Source organism: Mobula birostris, chromosome 3, assembly GCF_030028105.1.
Source record: "Mobula birostris isolate sMobBir1 chromosome 3, sMobBir1.hap1, whole genome shotgun sequence".
NCBI lineage: Eukaryota > Metazoa > Chordata > Chondrichthyes > Myliobatiformes > Myliobatidae > Mobula > Mobula birostris.
The window spans coordinates 129,748,549-129,774,662 of NC_092372.1; the positions used below are offsets into that span (position 1 = coordinate 129,748,549).

Genomic DNA, 26,114 nt, shown 5'->3' on the forward strand with positions numbered 1-26,114 from the left:
AGCAACTTTGGCACTCATTTTTCATTGGCTATTTCATTTGCTTCAAAATACAGCTCAAATCATTCAGTATATATCATCCAGTTATCTGTTGTGCAATTGAACACATCTATCTTTCTGATGTAGTGAGCTATTTCTGTTTTTTTAATGATTATTATCACCCGGCACTCATTGTTTATGAACCTGTGAATTTCGCCCTTTTTCTGCCCTTTTTTTTAACTCAACCATCTCTCTCTCTCTCTCTCTCTCTCTCTCGCTCTCTCTCCCCAAAGAAAATAATATGCTGTTTTTTTTTAACTGAACCATCTCGCTGCGCTTCAACAAGTAGGTAGTTGTCTTGGGTTTGTTTCAAAACTTCCTCATCACCACTGTTATGTTTTATAACTCCAGAAATTAATCAGAAGAAGAACACGGGAGCCAGGGAAAACATGTCCACTTCGTTTTTACTTCAGTGAAGTGCTGAGATATGAGGTGGTGGCAAACTTCTTACATCAAGCCCGCAATGAATTATGGAAACAACAAAGAATGCGTAATCAAACAATGTATTTACAATATTACTCAAATATTAAATACACTACACACACCTCCTCCTAAATAACAGGATGCAGGAAAGTAAACCTGGCCCCAGTAATCATTCATCAGGCAGGAGATACCGGGATTAATTACAGTGATCTTTATGTAAATCAGACTGAGAGCAGTTTAAAGCCAGGCCCTTGTAAATGGACTGTTATTCTGCTCATGTCTTCTGCTGCACGATAAAACAAACATGGTATTGCCATTAGGCATGCACTGATTCACTATAAGTGTCCAGTTGCATTTCCATCCCATTCATGTAAATGAATACCCTAACTAAAAGCACATGCAGGCAGCCAGGATATAACAGTAGTAATTTTCTACATAGACCTGGGGTCTGTTAGATGACCTTAGTCAAATTTAGTACTTAGAGATCATGGACACTGCAGGTATGGTTCAAAACACCCAAGTCATTACAACTCACAGAGTAAGAAGTTAAAGGCAAACTCAGTACCACCAGTAGGACAACAGGAATTCTGCAGATGCTGGAAATTCAAGCAACACACATCAAAGTTGCTGGTGAATGCAGCAGGCCAAGCAGCATCTGTAGGAAGAGGTGCAGTCGACGTTTCAGGCCGAGACCCTTCGTCAGGACTAACTGAAGGAAGAGTGAGTAAGGGATTTGAAAGTTGGAGGGGGAGGGGGAGATCCAAAATGATAGGAGAAGACAGGAGGGGGAGGGATGGAGCCAAGAATTGGACAGGTGATAGGCAAAAGGGGATACGAGAGGATCATGGGACAGGAGGACCGGGAAGAAAGACAAGGGGGGGGGGACCCAGAGGATGGGCAAGAGGAATAGTCAGAGGGACAGAGGGAGGAAAAGGAGAGTGAGAGAAAGAATGTGTGTATAAAAATAAGTAATAGATGGGGTACGAGGGGGAGGTGGGGCCTTAGCGGAAGTTAGAGAAGTCGATGTTCATGCCATCAGGTTGGAGGCTACCCAGACGGAATATAAGGTGTTGTTCCTCCAACCTGAGTGTGGCTTCATCTTTACAGTAGAGGAGGTCGTGGATAGACATGTCAGAATGGGAATGGGATGTGGAATTAAAATGTGTGCCCACTGGGAGATCCTGCTTTCTCTGGTGGACAGAGTGTAGATGTTCAGCAAAGCGGTCTCCCAGTCTGCGTCGGGTCTTGCCAATATATAAAAGGCCACATCGGGAGCACCGGACGCAGTATATCACCCCAGTCGACTCACAGGTGAAGTGTTGCCTCACCTGGAAGGATTGTTTGGGGCCCTGAATTGTGGTAAGGGAAGAAGTGTAAAGGCATGTGTAGCACTTGTTCCCCTTACACGGATAAGTGCCAGGAGGGAGATCAGTGGGGAGGGATGGGGGGACGAATGGACAAGGGAGTTGTGTAGGGAGCGATCCCTGCGGAATGCAGAGAGAGGGGGGGAGGGAAAGATGTGCTTAGTGGTGGGATCCCGTTGGAGGTGGCGGAAGTTACGGAGAATAATATGTTGGACCCGGAGGCTGGTGGGGTGGTAGGTGAGGACCAGGGGAACCCTATTCCTAGTGGGGTGGCGGGAGGATGGAGTGAGAGCAGATGTACGTGAAATGGGGGAGATGCGTTTAAGGGTAGAGTTGATAGTGGAGGAAGGGAAGCCCCTTTCTTTAAAAAAGGAAGACATCTCCCTCATCCTAGAATGAAAAACCTCATCCTGAGAGCAGATGCGGCGGAGACGGAGGAATTGCGAGAAGGGGATGGCGTTTTTGCAAGAGACAGGGTGAGAAGAGGAATAGTCCAGATAGCTGTGAGAGTCAGTAGGCTTATAGTAGACATCAGTGGATAAGCTGTCTCCAGAGACAGAGACAGAAAGATCTAGAAAGGGAGGGAGGTGTCGGAAATGGACAAGGTAAACTTGAGGGCAGGGTGAAAGTTGGAGGCAAAGTTAATAAAGTCAACGAGTTCTGCATGCGTGCAGGAAGCAGCGCCAATGCAGTCGTCGATGTAGCGAAGGAAAAGTGGGGGACAGATACCAGAATAGGCACGGAACATAGATTGTTCCACAAACCCGACAAAAAGGCAGGCATAGCTAGGACCCATACGGGTGCCCATAGCTACACCTTTAGTTTGGAGGAAGTGGGAGGAGCCAAAGGAGAAATTATTAAGAGTAAGGACTAATTCTGCTAGACAGAGCAGAGTGGTGGTAGAGGGGAACTGATTAGGTCTGGAATCCAAAAAGAAGCGTAGAGTAGAAGTAGAACTTCCACTAGTAGAAGTTTGAATAGCTCTGATGGTGGGCTAGGTGACTTACCATCAGGTGGACCATGGATTTCAGTGCTTTACATTCAGAAGCACAGATTACATTCAAAAGTTCAAGCTCAAACAGAACAAGTAACAAGTGACATGTGTGGACTTGCTACCTTCGATCAGAGTGTAGGCAATGAAATTGGTGTTGGCATTAGACATTGGAGGAAGACAGTGAGACAATCACATGGACTTTTCAGAATATGCCACAGGTCAAATTGTACTATGACTCCAACACTGAACAAGTACAGGGGTCCCTTTGCTTGAATTGCCTTCCTTTCTTTTCTCAACTGTGGCAAAGGTTCCTGACCTGATCTTAGTAGAGACTCTGTGAGGATGCCTGTTTCCTAAGACCTACTGTTGCTTGTAGGAGCCATGTATCTATTTTCTGTCTGTATTGTATTTTGTGGTGCACTTATTATGGTAACTTACCATGTGTTTGGGGCGTGGTGGAAGCAAATGACTATAGTTACGTATTTACCTGAGTTAGTTAGTTGAGAGAGTGAGCCGCGGGGAATGATATTCTCTTGTTGACAACAGTCGAACCAAATTAGTTACACGAATTTAGTTCCACCGCTAATTATGCTTAGTATTGCTAATTAGAATGCTTAGTTTCGGTGATTAGAACACTAAGATCGTTATATCATTAATTTAGTTTTGTTAGTTTTTGTTACTGTTATAAGATCTTTCATCTTTGCTGGTTTCATAAAGGATTGAACGTACCTTTTTCCAATTTGGAAGGTCATTATTTGGAAGCACACCATACTGTGTTGAGTACCCTGGCTTAACCTCTCAGCGGTTTTGCTTTGTTTTCAAATAACCACTGCACTGGTCTTTGTGCTCTTTACCCCCTTGTGCATGCCCTTGTATTTTTTGAGGTACAACAGTTAGTCAGAACCTGAATATGTGCAACTGAATCACAAGAACACCCCTTAAAGGGGCTGGATCATAGTCAAAAAACAGTAGGTCCTACAGACAGGCAAAGTCTATAGATAATATAAAGGAAGAAAGAAAAGAACTAATGAGATTCCCCTAACATCCATTGCATTAAAATGCTGGAGTTCTGTTTTAAGGACAAATTAATGGAGGGATAGAATGTTTTTATGAAGGAAATGTTAACATTTTTTCAGGATGTAATGAGGAGAGTGGTTCAGGGGAACCAGAGGATCTCGTATGTTTGGATTTTCAAATGGTATCATAGAGTCACAGAGAGACACAAAACAGAAAGAAGCCCATCAACCCATCAAACACACACAAAATGCTGGAAGATCTCATCAGATGAGGCACCATTTATGGTAAAAAGTACAGTTGACATTTTGGGCCAAGTCCTGCCGAAATGTCGACTGTACTCTTTCCCATAGGTGCTGCCTGGCCTGCTGAGTTCCTCCAGCATTTTGTGTGTGTTGCTTGGATTTCCAGCATCTGCAGATTTCCACCATCAGTCCATCAAGTCTGCACTGACTATCCACCACCCATCGAAACTAGTCCCATATTACTCCAATTTCACTCTCTCCACATTCTCATCGACTCTTGCCACATTCGACCACTCACGCTCAACAACAAACCAGCACACCACGCACACTCAGCAGCACACTAGGGCCAATTACAGTGGCTGTCTAACCGACTAATCCACATGTCATTGGACAGCAGAGCATCCAGAGGAAACCCACCTGATCCTGGGAGAAGATGCAAGCCCCACAGGCAGGTTGTTACCTTAAATAAGTGCTTACCAGGGTTGGGACAGGGTAAGCCATGAGCCTTGATAAAGTACTAGGAAAAGAAGTGGACACAGCTGTGTTGGTTTCAGCCTTTGATGAGTGGAGTGCCACGAGGATTATTCTGGACTCTCGCTTATTCACAATTTACATTGGAAATGATGAAATATAATATTTCCAAGGTTCGGATGACATAAAGCTAAGAAAGAAATTGAGCTGTGAGGAGGACACAAAGAGGCTGCAAGAACAAGGATTTTGTGGAAGAGTAAGAAGGGGTAGATCAGGCACAGTGTGAGAAGCAAAAAGCACTCTAGTAAGAATAAACAGGAAAATATTTCTTAAATTGTGAGAAACTGATTAATGCCATCCTGCAGGGGGATCTTGGTGGTCTGGTTTACAGGATATGGACTTGCAGAGTCAGCAAGTGGTTAGGAAGGCAAAATGAGACTGATTGGGACAGAAAGGCTTTCATTGCAAGGGTGTTTTAGGTACTTAGTGGGAAGGTCCTGCTGAGATTGTACAGCATCTCGATTTCAATGATTGGACAGCACTTCTACTGGAGAACTGTGTGCAATTTAGATCTCCATACCTGTGAAAGGATATACTGACCTCAACGTTGATGCACACAGTGGTTCGGTGCCTGGCCTGAGCCGGGTTACAAAGATGTTGCAGTAAACTCGTGTTATATTGAGGTTTATGAGCTTCTGAGAGTGACTTTCAGGGTAGATAATGAATGTTGTCTCCTCCAGCTGAGGAATTCAGAACGGGGGTGGAGAGCAGAATAGTTCAAAAGATCTGCCACTTAGCACTTAGATGAGGAGAAATTTCTCTGTGCAGAGGTTTGTAAATCTCTAGAATTCTGTATACCCAGGACAATGGATGTTCAGCCATTAGTTATATTGAAGACTGAGATGTTAGATTTCGAACACTTAGAAATTGAGGGGTATAAAAATAGTGTGAAGGAAGATTTGATCGAGCAATATAAAAGAGTAGAGCAAGCACTAAGACACGTAAGGCATATTTCTCACTCACCTGCTACCTCAGCCGAGCCCTCCTGCACAGGGAGGATGCTGACCTTACTGCCAGTCCTTTGAATGAACTGGAGGAGGTTTGCCTGGCGCAGATCCTTGGTCAGATCTTCCACTTCACATTGTTTCCTCTGTATGAGGGAAAGAGAGCATTTGGTGTTGGTTTATTATTGTCACATGTATTGAGATACAGTGAAAAGCTTGTCATACTGTTCATACAGATCAGATCATTACAATAGTACACTGATCTCGAATATGGTAAAACAATCACAATGTACAGTAAAGTGTAAAAGCTACTGATAAAGTACAGTGCAGGTGAATGATAAAGTGCAAGATCTTGACGAGATAGATTGAGAAGTCAAGATTAGATCTTATCATATAACTGTCTGATGTCAATGGGATAGAAGCTGTCCTTCAGCTTGGTGGTGTGCAATTTCAGGCTTCTGTATCTTCTGCCCGATGGGAAAAGGGAGAGACTCCAATGGGTGGGGTCTTCAATTATGTTGACACCTTTACTGAGACGCGGATTTGTATAGACTGAGTCCATAGAGGGGAACACAGGAGATTCTGCAGATGCTGGAGATCCACAGCAACACACACAAAATACTGGAAGAACTCAACAGGCCAGGCAGCATCAATGGAAATGAATAAACAGTCAGCATCTTGGGTCAAGATTCATATTCTGGCTTCTTCCCCCTTCCTTTTCAGTCCTGATGAAGAGTCTTGACCAAAACGTTAAATGTTTATTCATTTTGCTGCCTGATCTGGTGAGTTCCTCCAGCATTTTGTGAGTGTTGCTTCATAGAGGGGAGGCTGCTTGCTGTGATGTACTGAACTACATCAATAACTTTCTGAAGTTTCTTGTGCAGAGCAGCTGCCATGCCAAGCAACCATGCACCCAGACAGAAGCCTTTCTATGGTGCATCAATGAAAATTGGTAAAGTTTGATGAGAATATGCCAATTTGTTAGGCTTCTGAAGAAATTGGTGAGCTTTCTTGGGTGTGACATCAACGTGTTGGACCAGGACAGGCTTTTGGCTAAGTTCACATCTCTTAAATCTCTCAACTCTCAACCTCAACACTGTGATGTAAACGGGAGCCTGTGCAACGCCCTCCCTTTCTGAAGTCAATGATCAGCTCGTTTGTTTTGTTGACGTTGAGGGAGAGGTTGTTGCCATGTCACCATGTCACTCAGCTGTCTGTCTTCTTCCTGTACCCCAACTCTTTGTTATTTGAGATGCAGCCCGCTACGTTGGTATCATCTGCTGGGGTAGGCAAAGCCTCTCATCACCAGAATGATAGCAGGATAGCAGGTGGGGTAGGTAAGATGTTGCATCAGAAATATTCTAGATGATTGGGGCAGGATGGTAGTGTGGCGGTTAGTGCAACATTGTTTACAACCTCAATGACTCAAATTCAGTGCTCCCAATGACACGTAGGTTTCCTCAGGGTGCTCTGGTTTCTTCCCATGTTCCAAAGAGGTATGGGTTGGTAGATTAATCAGCAACATGGGTGTAACTGTACAGTGTAGGCTCACTGGGCCAGGAGGACCTGTTAATGTACTGTATCTCTAAATAAATAAAATAAAGGATTACTAAAGGGAGCAGACAGTTAGAAATTTAAGAGAATTGTTATTGAAGTGTGTAAGTTTCAGAAGGATTCACTAGGAGTAGATGTAGAGAAATTATTTTATTTATGGGAATTACTACGACATAGCCTCTGGGCTTTTGCAAAATGCTTATCAGCCAAAGTATATAATGTAAGGAACAAAGCATCCAGTTAGCACACAGCAAGCTCTCACAAATGCTCAACGAAGTATAAATATTGATCAGCATAGCAACCACATTCTCTGCTCTTCCTGGAAATACATAAGATTGGTTACCTTAATCTAAGTCAGGGGATCCCAACCTTTTTAATGGCATGGCCCACTACTATTAACCAAGAGGCCTGTGGACCCCTGATCTAAGTGGAGGGGTGGAGATACATTTCTACTAAAAGAAGGTGTAAGGCACTCCTTCCCTCCACTAGCCTGCAGGTCACCCTTGGGCAAGGTGCAGCATCTGTTTAGCACCCCAATGAGGGCTATGTGAGGCCATGGGAGATTTTTTTTTTTGTTTTTCTTATTTATTCATTTACGGAATGCGGGCATTGCCAGCTAAGCCAACATTTATTGCCCATTACTAGTTGCCCTTGAGGAGGTGGTGATGAGCTGCCTTCTTGATGGTGGATGGTCATATGAGTAGCTGGTGCATATCATAGTTCTGGTTATGTGACCACCAACACCAGGCAGACAATGGCTGGGGTCACCCAACTTGTAAAGAAGGCACTGCCCAGAAGAGGGCAATGGCAAAATCTGCCGAGAACTGTCATGGTCACGGAAAGACCATGATCGCCTATGTCATATGTCATATGACACGGCACATAATGGTAATGCTGAATCTAAGTTAGAACACAGACTTTCTTTTTACACCTTCAGGAAGGCAACACTTCATTTCTTGTCTTATGGTGGGGTTTATATTGACAAGGTTCTGACAGAAATGACGGTGCTCCCACTGAGCTACAACTGCCACCTTGCTTAAATTAAGAACTAGGGGAGGAACTCTTATTAGGAGCAATCCTCTCATAAGGAGAAGAATAGCACTACACTTCTTCCTGCTAGGGCTCAAGGAAATGTGGGACTCTCTCCATGGGGCTGCGAATGGAAGGGAAACTTGGAAATTTCAAACTAAAAAAAGAATGATAACCTCAAGAGGTATGGAACAGAGATGGTAAATTGTGTAAGACTAGATGGAATCTCTTACAATGATGGAATCAGCTCAAGAGGCTGAATGGTAAACTCCAGTCCCTATGACAATACCTGCCTCACTGGATTAGATTTTACAATATTCAGACTTTTCATTGGCTTTGGAAGCTTTCTTATGCTGAAAGCCCCTGGAGTCAATCATGATTTGCCAAGTATTTCCCAAGTCAGTGGGAATACAGTCAGTTTTTTCAGTGGATTAAACCAAATGATAAGTTCCTTCACACCAGATGATTTTCTTTTCCATGGGTACCAGAATCCTGTCTCCCTAAAAGGACACTTCAAGTGAATCTGGAGAGTTTACTCTAGGGCAGGGGTTCCCAACCTTGGGTCCACAGACTCCCTAGTGAGGTCCATGGCATAAGAAGGATTGGGAACCCCTGGTCTAGAGGTTGTCAGCTACTATGGGAGAATTGTGAACTGGAATCCTATTATTTAAGCATTCTCTGAGGTTGTATAACACCAGCCAGGTGCCTAGCCTTTTGGCATTGAGCAGCACCACCACAGCACATACAACTGGGTGAACTCATACTGTGAAATATTTATAATCATTAAGCACAGCAGGTGATGATGACACCATGTAGCTTTTAAAGGTAGTAATTTATTAAATATTGGCAAATTTGTTTTACTGAGTTGGCCTTATGTGTAGTACTGTGCAAAAAAATCTTAGGCACTCTAGCTATATATACACGTGCTTAAGATTTTTGCACAGTACTATAATTCAGTCTCAATGACAGAGTTCTCCAATGGGTCGTCATTGCAATGGCCTTCTGCCTCCAACTACTCTCAGTCAAATGACAGTTCTCTCAATTTCAATATGTTTATAAGTATAAAGCAAAAGGATCCAAATATATAAACTTTGAAAAATAATTTATCCACTTGAATTTTATTTTTTGAGTTGCAGTTAGCACTATCTTGGAGATCAATCCTCATTCCTGAAGAGGTAATGTCTTGGACCCCATAAGCAGGCATGTTGGGGGGGGGTGTCAGAAGTCTTTTTTGTAACACAGAGAGTTGTGGGTGCATGGAAATCTCTGCTGGGGTTGGTGGTAGATGCAGATACATTAGGGGTTATTTTTAGGCACATGGATGATAGAAAAATGAAGGGCAATGTAGGAGGAAAGGAATGGATTGATCTTAGATTAGTCGATTTTCTTGGGCCTAGCCTCATATGTATCTATTATGGTGACACAGTCATACCACCATCATTTTAAGCATTCTCTCCCTGAATTCTCTTTCTGATCTATCTCATACTATTCTTTTCAGGCACTTTTTAAAACCACTTTAGCTCAGACTTTGTTCTCCGTCTTAATATCCCCTTCCTTGACTTGATTGGTCGACTTCTGGTTATCGTCATGTGAAGCACCTCAGGGGTAATGGGTAATGGGGATCAGACAAGAAAGCAGCTGTATTCATTCACTGAATGGTGGAAGTGTCTCAAGGACTAAGGCTCCTTTTCTAATTATCCTACAGTATTAAATGAGTTGTATTAAATGCCAGCCGTCAGTATTATTTGAACACAGTGAAGAAGCAGAGAGAAGCAAGACCATGGTGCAGGTCTGACCTCAGCAATAGTGGGAGGTATTCAATGCAGCTCATCTTCACTTTCCACCCACTCCCAGGCAGATGGACATGTGTGTGCCGCGCAGGGTTTCAGCGCTGCCTACTGGTGCTGAGCTCAGCAGTAGTACAGGGCATACTGAGGAGGGACACAAACTACAATTCATTGAGTCAGAGTTGTATAGCGTGGGAAGTGGCTCTTCAGCTCGTTGAATTGTCAGACCCTAACTACCTCTAATCCTGAACTCACCCCATTTTATTCTCCCTATAGTCTCATCGCTATTCATTTACACACGAGTTTTACAAGACATTTAACCCGTACATCTTTGGGATGTGTCGGAAAATTGGAGGCCCTGGAGGAAACTCACATTATCACAGGGAGCATCAGGATGGAAGATGGACTGCTGGACCTTGGAGGCAGCAGCTCCACCAAGTGTGTCCCTGTGCTATTCAGTGTCAAATCTGAACCCTCATAGACCATCAGGGCTCTCTTATGCCACAAATTTCTGTGTGATTCTCCACACTCTGGGTAAAAATAATTTGAGTCATTTTATCCCATCTTACTTTACTTTTATGTAAACTGTCGGAAGCCTTCAGGGCACCTTCTGGGCTGGCAGCCATCGCAGTAGCTAATATAGTCACTTCAATGGAGCAGACAATCTAGAGTGTCAAAATAAGAGAGATTAGAGGAGTACTGATGGTAGAACAGAGAGGGACTAGAAAATGTACACGGATTTTATCTGAATTCAGAATGACCGCATTTAATCTTGGTGTGGCACAGGGGTTGTTCATCATGTATATAATAAGGGTCTGATTACATTATCATTTAACTGACTGTGAAAATGGCCTTGAATGCAATCCTCACGTCAGTGAATAGGGCCATTAGACTAATGAGAACCTGAGCACAACATCTCAGACCTAATCAACTAAGTACTTTAATCGCCTTTTAAAATCACGCATTGGATTTAAAACTTCTACCCATTACAATATATAAATATATCATACTAAAGCGTCTGATATCATGGGCTAATTACAGATCTGTTACAGGGCTCCTCATAAAATGGGAGAAACCTTTCAATGGCATCCTTTAATCTGAAGGGCTGTGAGCAGTGAGCAATCAGTGCTGCTGCTTGATATATTCAGTCTTGAAGTGGCTGATTATTGACATTATTGCAGAAGGGCAAAGGGTACTGGCATCTACTGGATAATGAGTCCATTTAATCCCCAGATGGGGAAGGCAGACCGAGATTTCGGAATGGCTGGATGTTGACAGAACTGGCTGGAAACGCTGAGAAAGCTGTGTGAGATTATTTACCACATTTGTTTCCACTGAATTAGAGTTCCAGATGAAGAGTCTTGGTCCAAAACATCAACTCTTTATTCCTCTCCTTGGAGGCCGCCTGACCTGCTGAGTTTCTTCAGTATTTTGTGTGTGTTACTCTTGAAAGAAGTAATTATATGTTTGTGTACTTTCCTCTGAGGATAACAGGACATCACAAAGCTCACAGCCAACGATTCACATTTGAAGAGTCAAATCTGTCCTAACATTAGCAAGTGCAGCCACTTTGCACACAGCAGGTCACCTACTATGAAAGTGACTGGTTAATTTGTTTTTGGAAGAAGTTTGGACACAGCTCCACACTATTCTCTCAGCTCCTGCTCAGAGAAGCCAAATTTAGATTTTTCATTTGCCTCAATAAACAGATGGACAACTGTGCACATTTCTTTTGGAACGAGGCTGTCTGACCATACAGGTAACCCTTGTGTTACAGAGGGATGGCCTTTCTAGAAAACAGTCTTTAACGTGACTTTCTGTAATGCAAAGCCACATCAACTGTGCATTCTTCAAAAAGCATGAATTAAAATGAGACTGTGATTACTTATTTACATTTTTCTTCACATGAATACACTGAAAGTGAATTTTTTTCTGTATCACAAATTTTTGGGAGTAATTTTTGTTGTCTGGACAGATAAAACAAGGGGATCACATATGTTGCAACTCCCCTTGGTGCTGCAGTGGAGTATCATAATGCAAATGGTACTCAGTAAGATAATGGTTAACTTACAGCTTTCTGATAGGACAGATTGTGGTTCCAACTGTGCCCCACATGCACCTTTTCCAGAAAGGCAGTACTGAAAAAAAATCAATCAAAGGCCCGATCTTATTCTCACTGCCGTTGGTGGGTTGAGTTGGGTAAATAAAACACACGCTGATGAAAAGTGGTAATGGCTCTTCCTAATTGAAAATCACTAAAAGCAGGTGACCAAGTCATTGCTTTAATGCTGTGCAAAAATTGACTATTGGCTTTCCTACAATGTAGCAATGATAGCAATCTAGTAGTTTCTTAGTGGTACAATGTTCTGAGATTGCCTGAGGTCCTTTCTTTTATCTTTCCTATTCTTCATCATCATCATCATCATTATCTGCCGTGTCATATGGTGTGTGCGATCATGGTCTCATGACTAGGATTGTTCTTGGCAAACTTTTCTACAGAAGTGGTTTGCCATTGCATTCTTCTGGGCAGTGTCTTTACAAGACGGGTGACCCAGCCATTATCAATACTCTTCAGAAACTGTCTGACGTCAATGGCTGCGTAACCAGAACTTGTGAGAAACACCAGCTGCTCATACGACCATCCACCACCTGCTCCCATGGCTTCACATGACCCTGATGAGGGGCTCAGCAGGTGTTACACCTTGCCCAAGGGTGACCTGCAGCCTAACAGAGGGAAGGAGCACCTACACCTCCTCTGGTAAAGACGTACCTCCACCCACCACCCATATCTTTCCTATGACCCTGTGCAATGAGGTTGATGGAGGTTGGTGAATGAGTTGGCATAAGCTCGATGGAAAAATTGTCTTCCTTCAACATTGTAAGAGACATGAGAATCTTGGCAAGTAATCAATGAATACACAACACGATGATGACAAAAGATCATAGAACATAATAGTGCTGAGTAAGCTGGGTCTATTATATTTTTAGCACATAAACCAGGTTCTGTTTTTACGACCTGTGTTAAAGTGGACACTATAGGAAATTGATGTATGTGCCACATTATATGGAAGCATCACTTTAAGCCAGATGCTCCCAGCCCCTGGCTTACAGACCCCTTGCTTAAAGGTATTGGTCCATTGCACAAAAAAGGTTGGGAACCCCTGCTTTAAACCAAAACAATGTTTAGATTTCTATAAGTTTTGGGATTTTCAGGAGAGTTTTAAATCAGTTAAGTACTACTAACTCACAAGAACTGGACTGTGTTAAATGGCAGGGCTGACATTCTCTGGACATTGCTTAGGTGTCAGCTTAGCTCGGTTTCACTTCTAAGGTGAAAAGAAGTGGGTTTTCCATCGTGCTCCAAGACTCCTGGGTGTTTCAGGATGTCTGTCCTGTGTAGTACTGAGAAACAAGCTTAGAGACAGAGGCCTAGAAGCTTGGCTGCATTTTCTGAGGGTAAATGTCAGTGTTATGTTGCCCAGTATGAAGGCAAATGACAAATACAAATCTGCAAAACAGGCCCACACAGTAGCTGCAGACGGCCTGAGAAACCCTTAAGGCTAATCAATGTAATTGGTGGAAAGCCAAGCTGACTTTGAAGGCCATCTGCCAGGTGTAACAAAAAGTTTTAGTGCATTTTAAATTATAGACTTAAAACTACCATTTATATCTACTTAAGGATACCTTCATCCCCAGTTCTGATGAAGGATCTTTAACCTGACAATATTGATTTATGTTTTGAAAGATACTTAACTGGATGTTCACTTAAATTCACATTAGAGGAATGCAGGACATTACTAATTTCTCTCCCATCTTTGTCCCCAAGTGTAGCCCCTCTCAGTTACCATTTGCACCCCTAACTAGTTACTGATTACCTCATCTTCTCACTATCCTTCATCCATAAATATTTTCCAGCCAGGTTGTTGATCTTCAGCGACTTGTGGTGTTGAGCTATCCCCAGTCTTCAAGCACTCTTCACTGAGTGAACTGTCACTCTCCATGGTTTAGCATTTCTCCACTCCCCCATCCCCGAATCCACCACTCACCCACATACCAGGGGCAGCTTACAGTGGCCAACTGAAGAATGGGTGCTGACCATGACAATGGGAGAATATCGTGACTTTCAGGAAAGAGAATTGTCATCAGAATCTCCTGAGAGGGCAGATGTGGCCTCGGGTTAATGTTCCTTTCAAGAAAGTGAGTCCAGGAAGCTGGATGCACACATACTTGAGTACAGGGATGGAAAAGCGTGGCACCAGTGTGTCGCAGTATATTTGCTCACCCTGTCTCTTCCAACGTCCACACAGAACCTTCCCACTTGAGTGGGAATACCAGCCAACATTCTCTTCCCTGTGCCAAGGCCACTTCTAGCAGCCTGGCTTGGCTCAGAAGACTCAGGACACCAGTCCTGGAAATCAGGTAGGCTCAGTTATTCTCTGATAGTTAAGATATTGGGGGAATCAGGGGATATAAGATTGGTGCAAGAAAGTGCCAATGGGTTAAGTAACCAAACATGATCTCAATAAATAACAGAACTGATATTTCTGATTCTTGTGCTTTATGTTAAAGTAGCCAATATAGTAATAATATGGCAGACATTTCCATAAACTAAATTCAATGTGTTTTGGGTACATGGTATACAAAGGGGCAAAAATTAGCTATGTTCTCTCAAACTGACTCCCACTATTTAATAAGATAATTGGCCTATCTGATTATAATTTCATTTCTGCATTCTCATCTCCCCCCGATAGCCCAGCTGAGAAATGAAATCTTGATTTAAAGATTTTAAAGATTAACTTCATTTGTCACACGTACATCGAAACATACTGTGAAATGTGTCGTTTGCATCGAAGGTGTGAAAGAGAGGAAGGCAGGGATGGAGAAAGTAAGGGCTTCCACTTTGGGAAATGATCTTGTGTGTTCAGTTCTTGGTGTCACTGCCTCACCATACACCATCAGGAGACTGCTACGGAAGGAACAAGCACCTTGTGGAATAGCCGGCACATGCCGAGACTGGAGCACAGTTTCTATAACAGCAGCCCAAGGCTGTGAGGATGGTGGAACCACCTTTAAATCACCTGTGCAGAGACACCAGCTCCCAATATTTCTTACATCGGTGGAGGATCCAATCTAAGCAAAAAGTTTCATGAGCTTTTAAATTGTAAATGGAAAAGAATTGATGATTTGATGACTTAAAAATAAAGAAGCACTGCTTTATTAGCACATAAAGGGATCATTACAAAACAGTTGTCATAAACAAACTTTGAAAGCAATACAGACTGCTGAAAAGCCATTGGTTGACATTATACAAACTCTTAATTACTGTAGAATAATTGTGCATCGATTTGAAGTACATAAGTTCAGCTGTGAACCCCCCACCCCGATGGGCATTAATTACTGTGTCAAGGGTATGAAACGAAAAGGCCCAGTGCTTACATTTAACCGTCAACCAACCTACAACTTCCAAAGCACCTTATCCAGAGCTTAGGGGCAAGCTTATTACAATACTCAAGTCAGGGCTATTCATTCATTGAGGGAATGTATCCAGAACAATCAAATTTATTTGCAAGATGCTAACAATGCTATTAAAATCATCTATCTGTTATTGCATTAGATAGCTAGACTATAGAAGGATATGTGTGGAGCCTATTCTCATTGGACTTTGCATGTAGAAGTGTAACAGGGTCTAACTGGCCAAAGGGAGCAACATGGCTGTAGCCTCAGTTGCCAGTAACCTTGTGTTGGTTGTTCTAAACTGGGGGAGAGTTGTGGCCATCCCTGGGCCAAGGAGGAGTGGATGGGAATCAGTTCCAAAAAACCCTGTAGGCATCAGGACTGAACTGGTTTGAATTTGCTGCACAATCACCGGTCCTGAGTGTTTTAAAGTCGTACGACATGGAAACAGGCCTTCGCCCTACTCAGGCCATTTTCATTTCGACCAGGTCTATACTAATCCCATTTTATTCTTCCCACATTCCCATTTTTGCCCCAGATTCTGCCTGTCACTTACAAACTAGGGTCAATTTGCAGCGGCGATTTAATCTATCAACCTGAACATCTTAGGATCTGTGAGGAAACTGGAGCACCCAACAGAGTGCTGCAGTGATCGGTGCTGGGTCCATTGCTGCTTGTTATCTATATCTGGGTGATAACACGGTTAACTGGACCAACACATTTGCGGATGACAGCAAGATTGGGGGTGTAGTGGACATTGAAGAAGACTATCAAAGTTTGCAGTGGGATCTGGACCAGCTGGGAAAATGGCAGACTGAATTTAATGCAGACAGTTATGAGGTGTTGCACTTTGGGAGGACCAACCAGGGTAAGTCTTATGCAGTGAGCAGTAGCGCATGTAGGAGTGGAGTGGAACAAAGGGACCGCGGAATACAAGTCCATAGTTCATTGGCAGTAGTGTCACAGGTTGATAGGATCGTAAAGAAAGCTTTTGGCACATTGGCCTTCCTAGATCAAAGTATTGAGTACAGGAGTTGTGATGTTATGTTGAAGTTTTATAAGATGTTTATGAGGCTTAATTTGGAGCATTGTGTGTAGTTTTGGTCTCCTACCTACAGGAAGATGTAAATAAGATTGTAAGAGTACTGAGAAAATTTACAATGATGTTGCTGGGACTGGAGGACCTGAGTTTTAAGGAAAGGTTAGAACTTTATTCCTAGAGTGTAGAAGATTGAGAGGAGATTTGGTAGAGGAATACAAAATTATGAGGGGCATAGACAGGGTAAATGCAAGCAGGCTTTTCCCACTGAGGTTGGGTGAGACTACAATCAGAGGTCATGGGTTAAGGGTGAAAGGTGAAATGTTTAAGGGGAACATGAGAGGAAACGTCTCATGTTACCCTTAAGGTGATGAGAGTGTGAAACGAGTTGTCAGTGCAAAGTGACGGACGTAATTTCGATTTCAACATTTAAGAGAAGCTCGGATAGGCACATGGAAGGGACGGGAATGTAAAGCTACAGCCCAGGTACACTTAAATTGGGACCTTGCAGTTTAAATGGATCGGCATGGACTAGGTGAGCCAAGGGACCTGCTCTTGTGCTGTACTCTTTGTCTCTAACCGGAGGAAACCCGTGGATCCAAGCCTTCACAAGACTGACCCACCCCAAATTTCCCCGACAGTTGTATCTCAGTACATGACGATCCAGTCACTGACTACGTAAATATCATGATCAATTTCCAAACCACTTGCGTCAAGTGCCTCCTTGCTCTGTGCTGTTCCAATAGAGGTCGGCTGATATCTACACATCTTCACCTTGTGATTCCAGAGCCAACTGCTTATCAGTTTCAATACATTTGGTGAATGTAGTTTGGTAACTAACATAATTATCTTTTCATACTTAAACTTTTTATTGTGGTTATTACTGATTGCTAAAAACTTTAGAATATTGTAGGGCATATTTCTGCTGACTTAGGGATGATACTGAGTACAAAGGAGAGGACCATATTGGTAACATTTGTTACCTACAGGAATTCCATGCCTTAGAGATAACGAGGACTTGACAACTATGAGCATGCGCACATCTTTAGGAGATACGGGCACTCTTAGCATGGGACAGTGTGCAGCATTATAGGGAGAACACTGCCTGGACACAACACTGATATGAAAGTCCAACCAGAAGAAATCCCTGACAGAGCTCTTTAGTGTTTTGCTACAAACACGGAACAGTCACTGGCACTGCCACTGCCCCACGTCCTTCCACAGACTGACCTGAATTTCATCTTCCACCTTCCCAATGGCCGTCTCCACCAGCCTCATGTCCTCCTCCAGCTGTTCAGCCTCATGGGACTTTGCGGTTATCTCCTCTTTCAGTTTCTGAACCTTGTCCCTTAGGTCAGGGCAGGCTTTGGCCTGCTGCTTTTCCCTCTGGCACTGGGCCACCTTAGCACTGGCCTCCAGGCTCTGGGCTTTCAGCAGGAAGTCTCTGAGCTTCTCCTCACACTCTTCCAGCTTCTTCTTCATTTCCTCCAGCTGTTCCTTCAGCTCTTCCCCGTGAAGCTCCTCGGCTTTCAGCTCATTCTCCCAGTACTCCACCTCCTCAGCCTCTGCACTCCTCTGCTCTACCACTTCCTGGAGCCTGTGAATCTCCTTGCTGACCTCGGGCTGGCTGTCCTCCACCAGCTGTCTGATCTCCGCCTCAGTTGACTCAAGGTCAACTTGGAGGCTCTGTAGCTTCTCCTCTTGATGGTGGAGCAGATCATTCAAGTCTTCTCCAGTGGACTGAGTGACACCTGTGGCTCCTTTCTCAGTGTCTGCCTCTTTGACCTTGGCTTTGGCTTCCTTGCTCTTTCCAAAGGACTCCAGCCACTCTCGAGCTCCTTCGGCAAAGTTCAGGGACTTCCTCTTGGCTTCTTTCAAGTGCCTGCTTCGGTCACCTTTATTCCTCAGCTTTGCCAGTGGTGGGAGACTCTGGCGATGGATGTTCCTCTCAGGCCCTTGGATCTTCTCTGGAACAGGCTGGAGGCCAAGGGAGGGGCCAGTGCGGTTGAGAATCAGCTGGACATCCTTGGCTTGCTGGCCCCACTTGCTCAGGGACATCAAGAGCTTTTCATCTGGTGTCAAATGCCTTTCAACATCTTTCCACTTCTCCTTCAATATGTAGCGCCCAGTGCGACCTGAAAAGAAGAGTGGGAAAATGTTGCTACAACAGGATAGTGGGATATCTCTATCAGATCATAGTGGGATATCCCTAGAAGCCAATGGGTTATCCCTACCAAAGGGCAGTGAGATATTTCTCCATGTGAGATGTCTTCACCAGGACAGAGGGATGTCACCCAGCAGAAGGCAGTGGGTTTGCCCCCACAAGAGTACAGTGGGATGTCCCTCAACAGTGGATGGTGGAATGTCCCCCACAAAGGGATGGTGGGATGACCCTCTCCTGAGAATGGTGGCATGTTCCTCCCAAAGGCTGATTCTTCCAAAAGAGAAGAAGGGAAGTGCACTGTTACACACACAAAAACTTAATTAATCCGCACACTTAGGACTTTGATGGTGCTGGTCCAGCAGATTTTTTGAGCTGTTAGGTGTAATTCCAATTCACATTCCAACCCACTTTACTGTTTTATTTAGGTATTAAATAGTAGAATAATAATTTTTCCAGCAAATCTGGGAGGTGTCAGTAGAATGCGGTGAACATATCCAGGTGATATTCAGGAGAGAGAGGGAACTGGACAATTACTGAATTATTGGAATTTTTGAACAATTGAATTGCGAATTTTTGGAATTTTACTGCACCTTTTCTGATGACCCAGTATGATTTATGGAAAGGGAAGTATTTTTCAAGTATGCTTTACTTGTAACATTACATTTTTTTGTAATGCAAGGCCACAGAAACAGCGATGTGATAAATGTCCATTCATCTGTTGTTATGATTTTGGCAGAGGGGTAAACATCGACCAAGATGAAATAGAAACCTATGCTGCCCTTCCTCAGAAAGATGCCATGGGAGTGATTACAGGTGGCTGGGATCTTTTTTAAACTTAAGAGTTCAGCTTTTCCTTAGTACTCTACTTCAACCATCAGCATCGATCAAGTCTCTGAGGTGAATAGATACAGGAAACACTGAGCAGGTCAGGCCACACCTGTAGGAACACAAACAGAGCTCATGTTTCAGGTCAAAGATCCTGCATCAGAACTCAATGTTCTCATCAGGCAGAATAGTCCATCACGGGCCAATCTCCTCCCCCACCCTCCACTGAGCACATGAACCACTGTCGTAGGAAAGCAGCAACCATCATCAAGAACTCCCACCACCCAGAACATGCTGTCTTCTTGCTGTTTCCATCAGCAAGAAGGTACAGGAATCTCAGGACTCACACTACCAGGGTCAGGGGCAGTTAATAACCTTCAGCCTTCAGGCTCCTGAACTAAAAGGGAAAACTTCACTTACCCCATCCTTGAAATGTTGCCACAACCTATGGACTCACTTTCAAGTACTCTTCATCTCATGTTCTCGATATTTATTGCTTATTTAAACAATCTATTTATCTATCTATCTATCTATCTATTTATTTATTATTTCTTTATTTACAGCTTGTTGTCTTTTACACACCAGTTAAACGCCCAAGTTAGTGTGGTCTTTCATTGATTTTGTTATAGTTATTATTCAATGGATTTACTGAGCATGCCCACAAGAAAACAAATCTCAGGGTTGTATTTGGTGATGTATGTGTAATTTGATAATAAATTTACTTTGAACTATTCTGATGAAGAAGTGTCTTTGCCTGGAAGCATTAATTTGGTTTCTCTTCCGAACAATGTGGGCTGACCTGCTGAATGTTTCCAGCATTTTCCAATTTTATTTTATAGTTCGAGTGTTTACAATCTGAGAGGGAGAAGCATAAGTCAGATGGATCAGTATCATAATGGAATAAAGGAAATTACAGAGGCATGTGAAAGGAGCTTGGAGTGGATTGAAATGGGATACTGGGGAGGATGAGGGCAGAGCAGAGATGTCTGAAGTTTCTTGGAATAGTTCACAAGGTGCAGGATAGATATGTCCTACAGAGGAAGAAGTTCTCAAATGGCAGGGGTAGCCAACTGTGGCGGACAAGATAAGTTAAGGACTGCATAAAAGCCATGGAAAGGGCGTATAAGGTAGCAAAAGTGAGTGGGAAGTTAGATGATTGAGAAGCTTTTAAAATCCAAAAAAATGCAACGAGAAAAAGCTATAAGAAGGGAAACGATGAAATATGAGGGGAAACTAGCCAATAATGTAAAGCAGGATACTTAAAGTTTTTCAGTTATATAAAGAGTAAAAGGGAGGTGAGAATTGATATTGGACCACTGGAAAATGATACCAGTGAGGTAGCAATGGGGGCCAAAGAAATAGCAAATGAACTTAATGGGTACTTTGTATCTGCCTTCACTGTGGAAGACACTACCAGTGTGCGAGAGGTCTGTGAGTGTCAGGGAGCAGGAGTGAGTGCCATTGCTATCACAAAGGAAAAAGTGCTAGGCAACCTGAAAGGTCTTAAGGTGGATAAATCACCTGGAGCAGATGAACTGCATCCCAGAGTCCTGAGAGAGGTTGCTGAAGTGATAACGGATGCATTGATCATGATCTTTCAAGAACCACTTGATTCTGGCGTAGTTCCAGAGGACTGGGAGATTGCAAATGTCACTCCACACTTTTAGAAGGGAGGAAGGCAAAAGAAAGGGAATTATTGGCTAGTTAGCCTACCTCAGTGGTTGGGAAAGTGTTGGAATCTATTATTAAGGACAAGGTTTTGAGGTACTTGGACATTAATGACAAAATAAGTCAAAGTCAGCATGGTTCCTGTAAATGGAAATCTTGCCTGACAAATCTGTTAGAGTTCTTTGAGGAAGTAACCAGCAGGGTGGAAAAAGGAGAGGCAGTGGATGTCATTTACTTGGATTTTTAAAAGGCATTTGCCAAGGTGTCACATATGAGGCTGCTTAACAATATAACATCCCATGGCATTACAGGAAAGATACTGGCATGGATAGAGGAATGGCTGACAAGCAGGAGGCAGTGAGTGGAAATAAAGGGGCCCTTTAATGGTTGGCTGCTGGTGACTAGTGGTGTTCCTTAGGGTCAGTATTTGGACCACTACTTTTCACATTGTTTGTCAATGATTTGGATAATGGAATTGATAGCTTTGAGGCAAGGTACGGATGATACAAAGATAGGTGGAGGGGGGAGATAGTATTGAGGAAGCAATGTGATTGCAGCAGGACTTAGACAAATAGGAGAAAGGGCAAAAAGTGGTAGATGGAATACAGTGTTGGGAAATGTATGATAATGCATTTTTGTAAAAGGAACGATAGAGTAGATTATTATCTGAATGGGGAAAAAATTCAAACATCGGAGGTGTAGAGGGACTTGGGAATCCTTGTACAAAACTCCCAGAAGATTAATTTACAGGTTGAGCCTGCGGTGAAGAAGGCAAATGCAATGTTGGCATGTATTTCAAGGGGAATAGAATATAAAAGCAAGCAGATAACGCTGAGGTTTTGTCAGACTCTAGTCAGACCACACTTAGAGTATTGTCAACAGTTTTGGGCCACATATCTCAGAAAGAATGTGTTGTCACTGGAGAGAGTCCAGAAGAGGTTTACAAGGGGACTCCAGGAGGAAGTTGGGCTGAAGGGCTTGTTTCAGTGCTAGATTACTCTATGACTCTATGACACCACCAAGTATTCAGCAGTTGCTTCACAACAGATGACGTGGTCTGACTGGATGAATTTCCCTGCCTTTTCTTGCTCTGTCATTATGCGAGTACAAAGACTTTGGGGAGTAATCGATTTGACTGTTATTTTAATTATTATAAACGAACGTTTTCTTTATGAATTTACGGCTCTGCCACACAGTATTTCAGGAATAACTCTTGGCAATGGATTGTCCTTAAATTCAGCTGATGTACAGATGCATTCAAAATAAATGCCTCAATACTAGCATACGAGTGATGGTTAAATGAATGTCATATGTCCTCTTGGCTATTAACACTGCTGGTGATTCCAGCTCACAGTTATCAACAATTTCTTCCCTACCTATTTCCTATCCACTTTCTCCAAGGTTATGGGAGTTGCAGTAGCTCTTGTTTCCAGCAGATGGAGCACATGCCACCTTGCCCAGTCATTGCGCATCAACACTGCCTTGAGTTCCCTTTTAACGCATTTTTGCTCACCATTCCACCTCTACCCCAGGGGACAGGGGCACCTTTGTGAAACTTGAGGTTTCAAGAGGGTCATCTTAACTTAACTTGCCAGGAAACGGCTTGGGCTTGCTGCCGACTAGTTACATCACAGCCTAGTATGGAAACACCAATGCCCAAGAATGAAAAAAGCCTACAGTGGTGGGCATGGCCCAGTCCATCACAGGAAAAGCTCTCTCCACCACTGAACACATCTACAAGGAGAACTTCCACAAAAAAGCAGCATCCATCATCAAGTACTCCCCACCCCCCCAAGCTAAGGAGGTACAGGAGCCTCAGGACCCACACCACCAGGTTCAGGAACAGTTATTACTCTTCAGCCACCAGGATAACTTCACTCACCTCAACACTGAAATGAGTTCACAACCTATGGACTCACTTTCAAGGAATCTACAGCTTATGTTCTCAGTATTATTCATTTATTTATTACTATTAATTAGTTTTTTGTATTTGCAGTTTGTTTTCTGTTGTACCTTGGTTATTTGTCAGTCTTTGTGTCTCGCTTTTCATTGATTCTATTGTACTTCTTTGTTCTACTGTGAATGTCTGCAAGAAAATGAATCTCAGGGTAGTATATGGTGCCACACTCTTTACATATATTGATAAGAAATTTATTTTTAACTTTATATCTCTCTGAAAAGGAAGACCCAAAGAGAATGAGTAAACTGCACACTGGTCTAGATTGAGCCAGTGACCCTGGAATAGTGAAGCAGCTGGACACCACCCAGAATGGACAGCCCTTTGCTGAACATCTCCAACAGCCTGACCTGGTCCAACCATACTTACGTCATGGCAACTGTTGTGTCTGTGCACAACTACATCTCAGTTACATAAAAGCAAGCACGTGGAAGATGGCTTTAACTGGTGTATTCACATTGCAGCGAGAGAGAGAGAGAGAGAGAGAAAACAATGTGCATGCACAGACAACAGATGGAAATGTAATGAAATGTAATGCTGGGGGAGGGGGGTCATTGCTCTAAAAGAAATAGATCCACACATTACACTTCCTCCCTTTTAGATTAATGCAACATTAAACTGTATATGTACAATACATTCACTTTCCGTTTCATAAATGCATATTTCAAATATACACCCTTTCACAATAACAGTGCATAACTAACTCCACATTTCTAGAAGTTCAGTCTTTTGGGTGATGCTCTGTTTCTTTCAGGATAGCGCCACTGGCCCTGTGGAGTGGCATCAGGTTTGGCAGGTGTTTTGTCTAAGACAATGTTCTCGGTTTCCTGACTGAGAGGTAAGTTCAGACTGTAATATGTCCATCTTATTGGATGCAGTCGACTCAGGTGTGTTCTTTGGTTGAGCATCCACTATCTGATTCATCCACTTGACGTCTCGGTGTCTGATCTCCAACATCCACTGTATACTTCAGTGGTCCAGTTCTTGTAGCCATCCTACCAGGCGTCCACTTGTCTGCTCGATAATCATGCACTAGGACTTTCTGTCCGATCTGGAAACTCCTTGCTGCTTCACTTGGCATCTGGCTGAACTGTTCATTCTGCACTTTCCTCCGCAGATCTTGTTTCAGGAGGTCTATGCAAGATCTCAGATTCCTGCTCATTGCAGGTGTTTGATTTGTTGTGCCTCGAACAGAGTTCTGTTACACACAATAGAGCCTGTCCACCTTATGCTGTAGAGAAATGCACTCCTTGTCCATCACTTTAATGGACTTCTTGAAGGTTCGGATAGCTTTTCATTCACACAATTTGTTGTTCCATCTGGGGCTGACTTGAAATGACTGATGCCATTTTTCTTCATGCATAGTCGGAATTCTTCTGACAGCCATTTCTGGCAAAGAAAGTCCTTAAAGACAGTCTTTGGTGAGGTGGTTGACTTCATTGGTGTAGCCTCTGGCCACTTTGAATGTGCATCCACAGCAATCAGAAACATGGAGTCCATGAACAGCCCGGCAAAATCAATATATACTCTTTGCTATGGTGAAGACAGCCACTCCCATGGGTGTAACGCTGCCTGTGGGGGTGCACTTTGAAATTTTTGGCATCCCAAACAGATTTTGGCCAAGTCTTCAATCTGTTTATCTGTTGCCTTCTAAAATACCTTCTGATTAGCATTATGCAGCTGTGCCAGTCTCTGGTTAGTGCTACCATTTGGACTGCAGTTGCCTGTTGATGCCACACTGAGAGCTTTGATTGAGTGCCAGTCTAGTTGGATTTTTCTCAACCATTCACGTCCAAAGAAGTTCAATACATAAACCTTTAACCGTTATGTTTGGCCTCCATATGTCACACTTACTTTCAGTTTGTTTTTGGGAGACACTTTTTTGTCTGTGTAAGTTTTTAGCATTACTGAGGTCTTCTCTAATGGTATCTTAGAAAACAGTCTGTTGTAGTCAGCCTCTGGAATTATAGACAAAGCTGACCCTGTATCCATCTCCATTTTTAGTTTTACACCAGACACATCTATTGTGAACCAGATGATTTTGTGATCTGCTTCACTTATACTATGCAGTTCTAGGCATGACAGCTCACCTTGATCAGACTCTGCATTGTCTGATTCTGTTTTACATTCAGTAACTTTATGAATTTGCTTAGTTTTGTGTTTGAGACTTTTCACACAGTTGTGCTTTTTGTCCGCCTTGCACATTTTCTCTATGAGACCTCGTCTGTGACACTTTCTGCAGTCAGTTGCATAATGAGAGGATTTGCTACGTCGATAACGTCTTTCGCTTTTTGCACCATTCAGGGACATTTTGTGCATTTCACATTCCGACTTCCTTTTCTGTAGTTCTGCTGCATCCTTTGCTGCAGTCTCTTATGATATTGCAATGGTCAATGCCCTTTCTAAGGTTAGGTCTCTTTCCGATAGTAGCCTCTTTTGATTGTTTTGACTATGTATGCCACATACAAGCCTGTCCCTTAATACATCAGAAAGTCCATCTCTAAAGTCACAGTACTGGGAAAGTTTGCGCAGTTCTGCAATGTATTCAGAAATGCTTTCATCTTTCGACTGGTTCCTTTTGTAAAATTTAAATCTCTCAGCTATTACAAGTGGTTTAGGGCTCATGTGATTTTGTAAAATAGTAACAATTTCATCAAATTCCATCAAATTCCTTGCTTGCTCGTAAGAGACTGTACATTCCTGCACCCATTAAGCCGAGAAGTGTAGGGGCTTTCTTTTGCTCCTCCACATTGTTAGCGTTATAATACAGTTCAACTCTCTTGATATACGACTCCCAGCCTTCATTAGTACTATCAAATCAAATTCATCAACTCTCCCAAATGAAGCCACCGGCACGTTATTTTCACTTTAAATGCAGCCCGTCTGTCACTGTTACTATCCACTGCACTCACATTTGTGAGCATCTGTGACAGTCTCCTTGTGCTGTTTAACTCTTGTTATCTCGTCCCGTAATCGTGCCATAACTGTCGGTGCAGTTCATGATATTTTCTGACCTTTAGGTTCATACTCGTCGCCAATTTGCTGTAATTGATTAAATAAAAACATGCACTCAGGAGATGGTTTTA

At 43.0% G+C, this 26,114-nt stretch overlaps 1 protein-coding gene across 5 annotated transcripts in view; it reads right to left on the minus strand.

Moving 5' to 3' along the window:
- LOC140195279 (ras association domain-containing protein 8-like) overlaps positions 1–26,114 on the minus strand; it is a 78,574-nt gene that overhangs the window by 11,259 nt on the left and 41,201 nt on the right. For 3 of the 5 annotated variants that reach the window (XR_011885408.1, XR_011885406.1, XM_072253356.1), the window contains 3 exons: positions 17,645–18,549; positions 10,491–10,586; positions 5,571–5,697 (listed from right to left, as the gene is read on the minus strand). Coding sequence is in view for 2 of the 5 variants with exons in the window: in XM_072253356.1 (XP_072109457.1) it covers positions 5,571–5,697; positions 10,491–10,586; positions 17,645–18,549 (1,128 nt within the window). In the remaining 3 variants the exon portion in view is untranslated. The remainder of the gene's footprint in view (positions 1–5,570; positions 5,698–10,490; positions 10,587–17,644; positions 18,550–26,114) is intronic. The other 2 variants (XR_011885407.1, XM_072253357.1) reach the window with 1 other exon arrangement.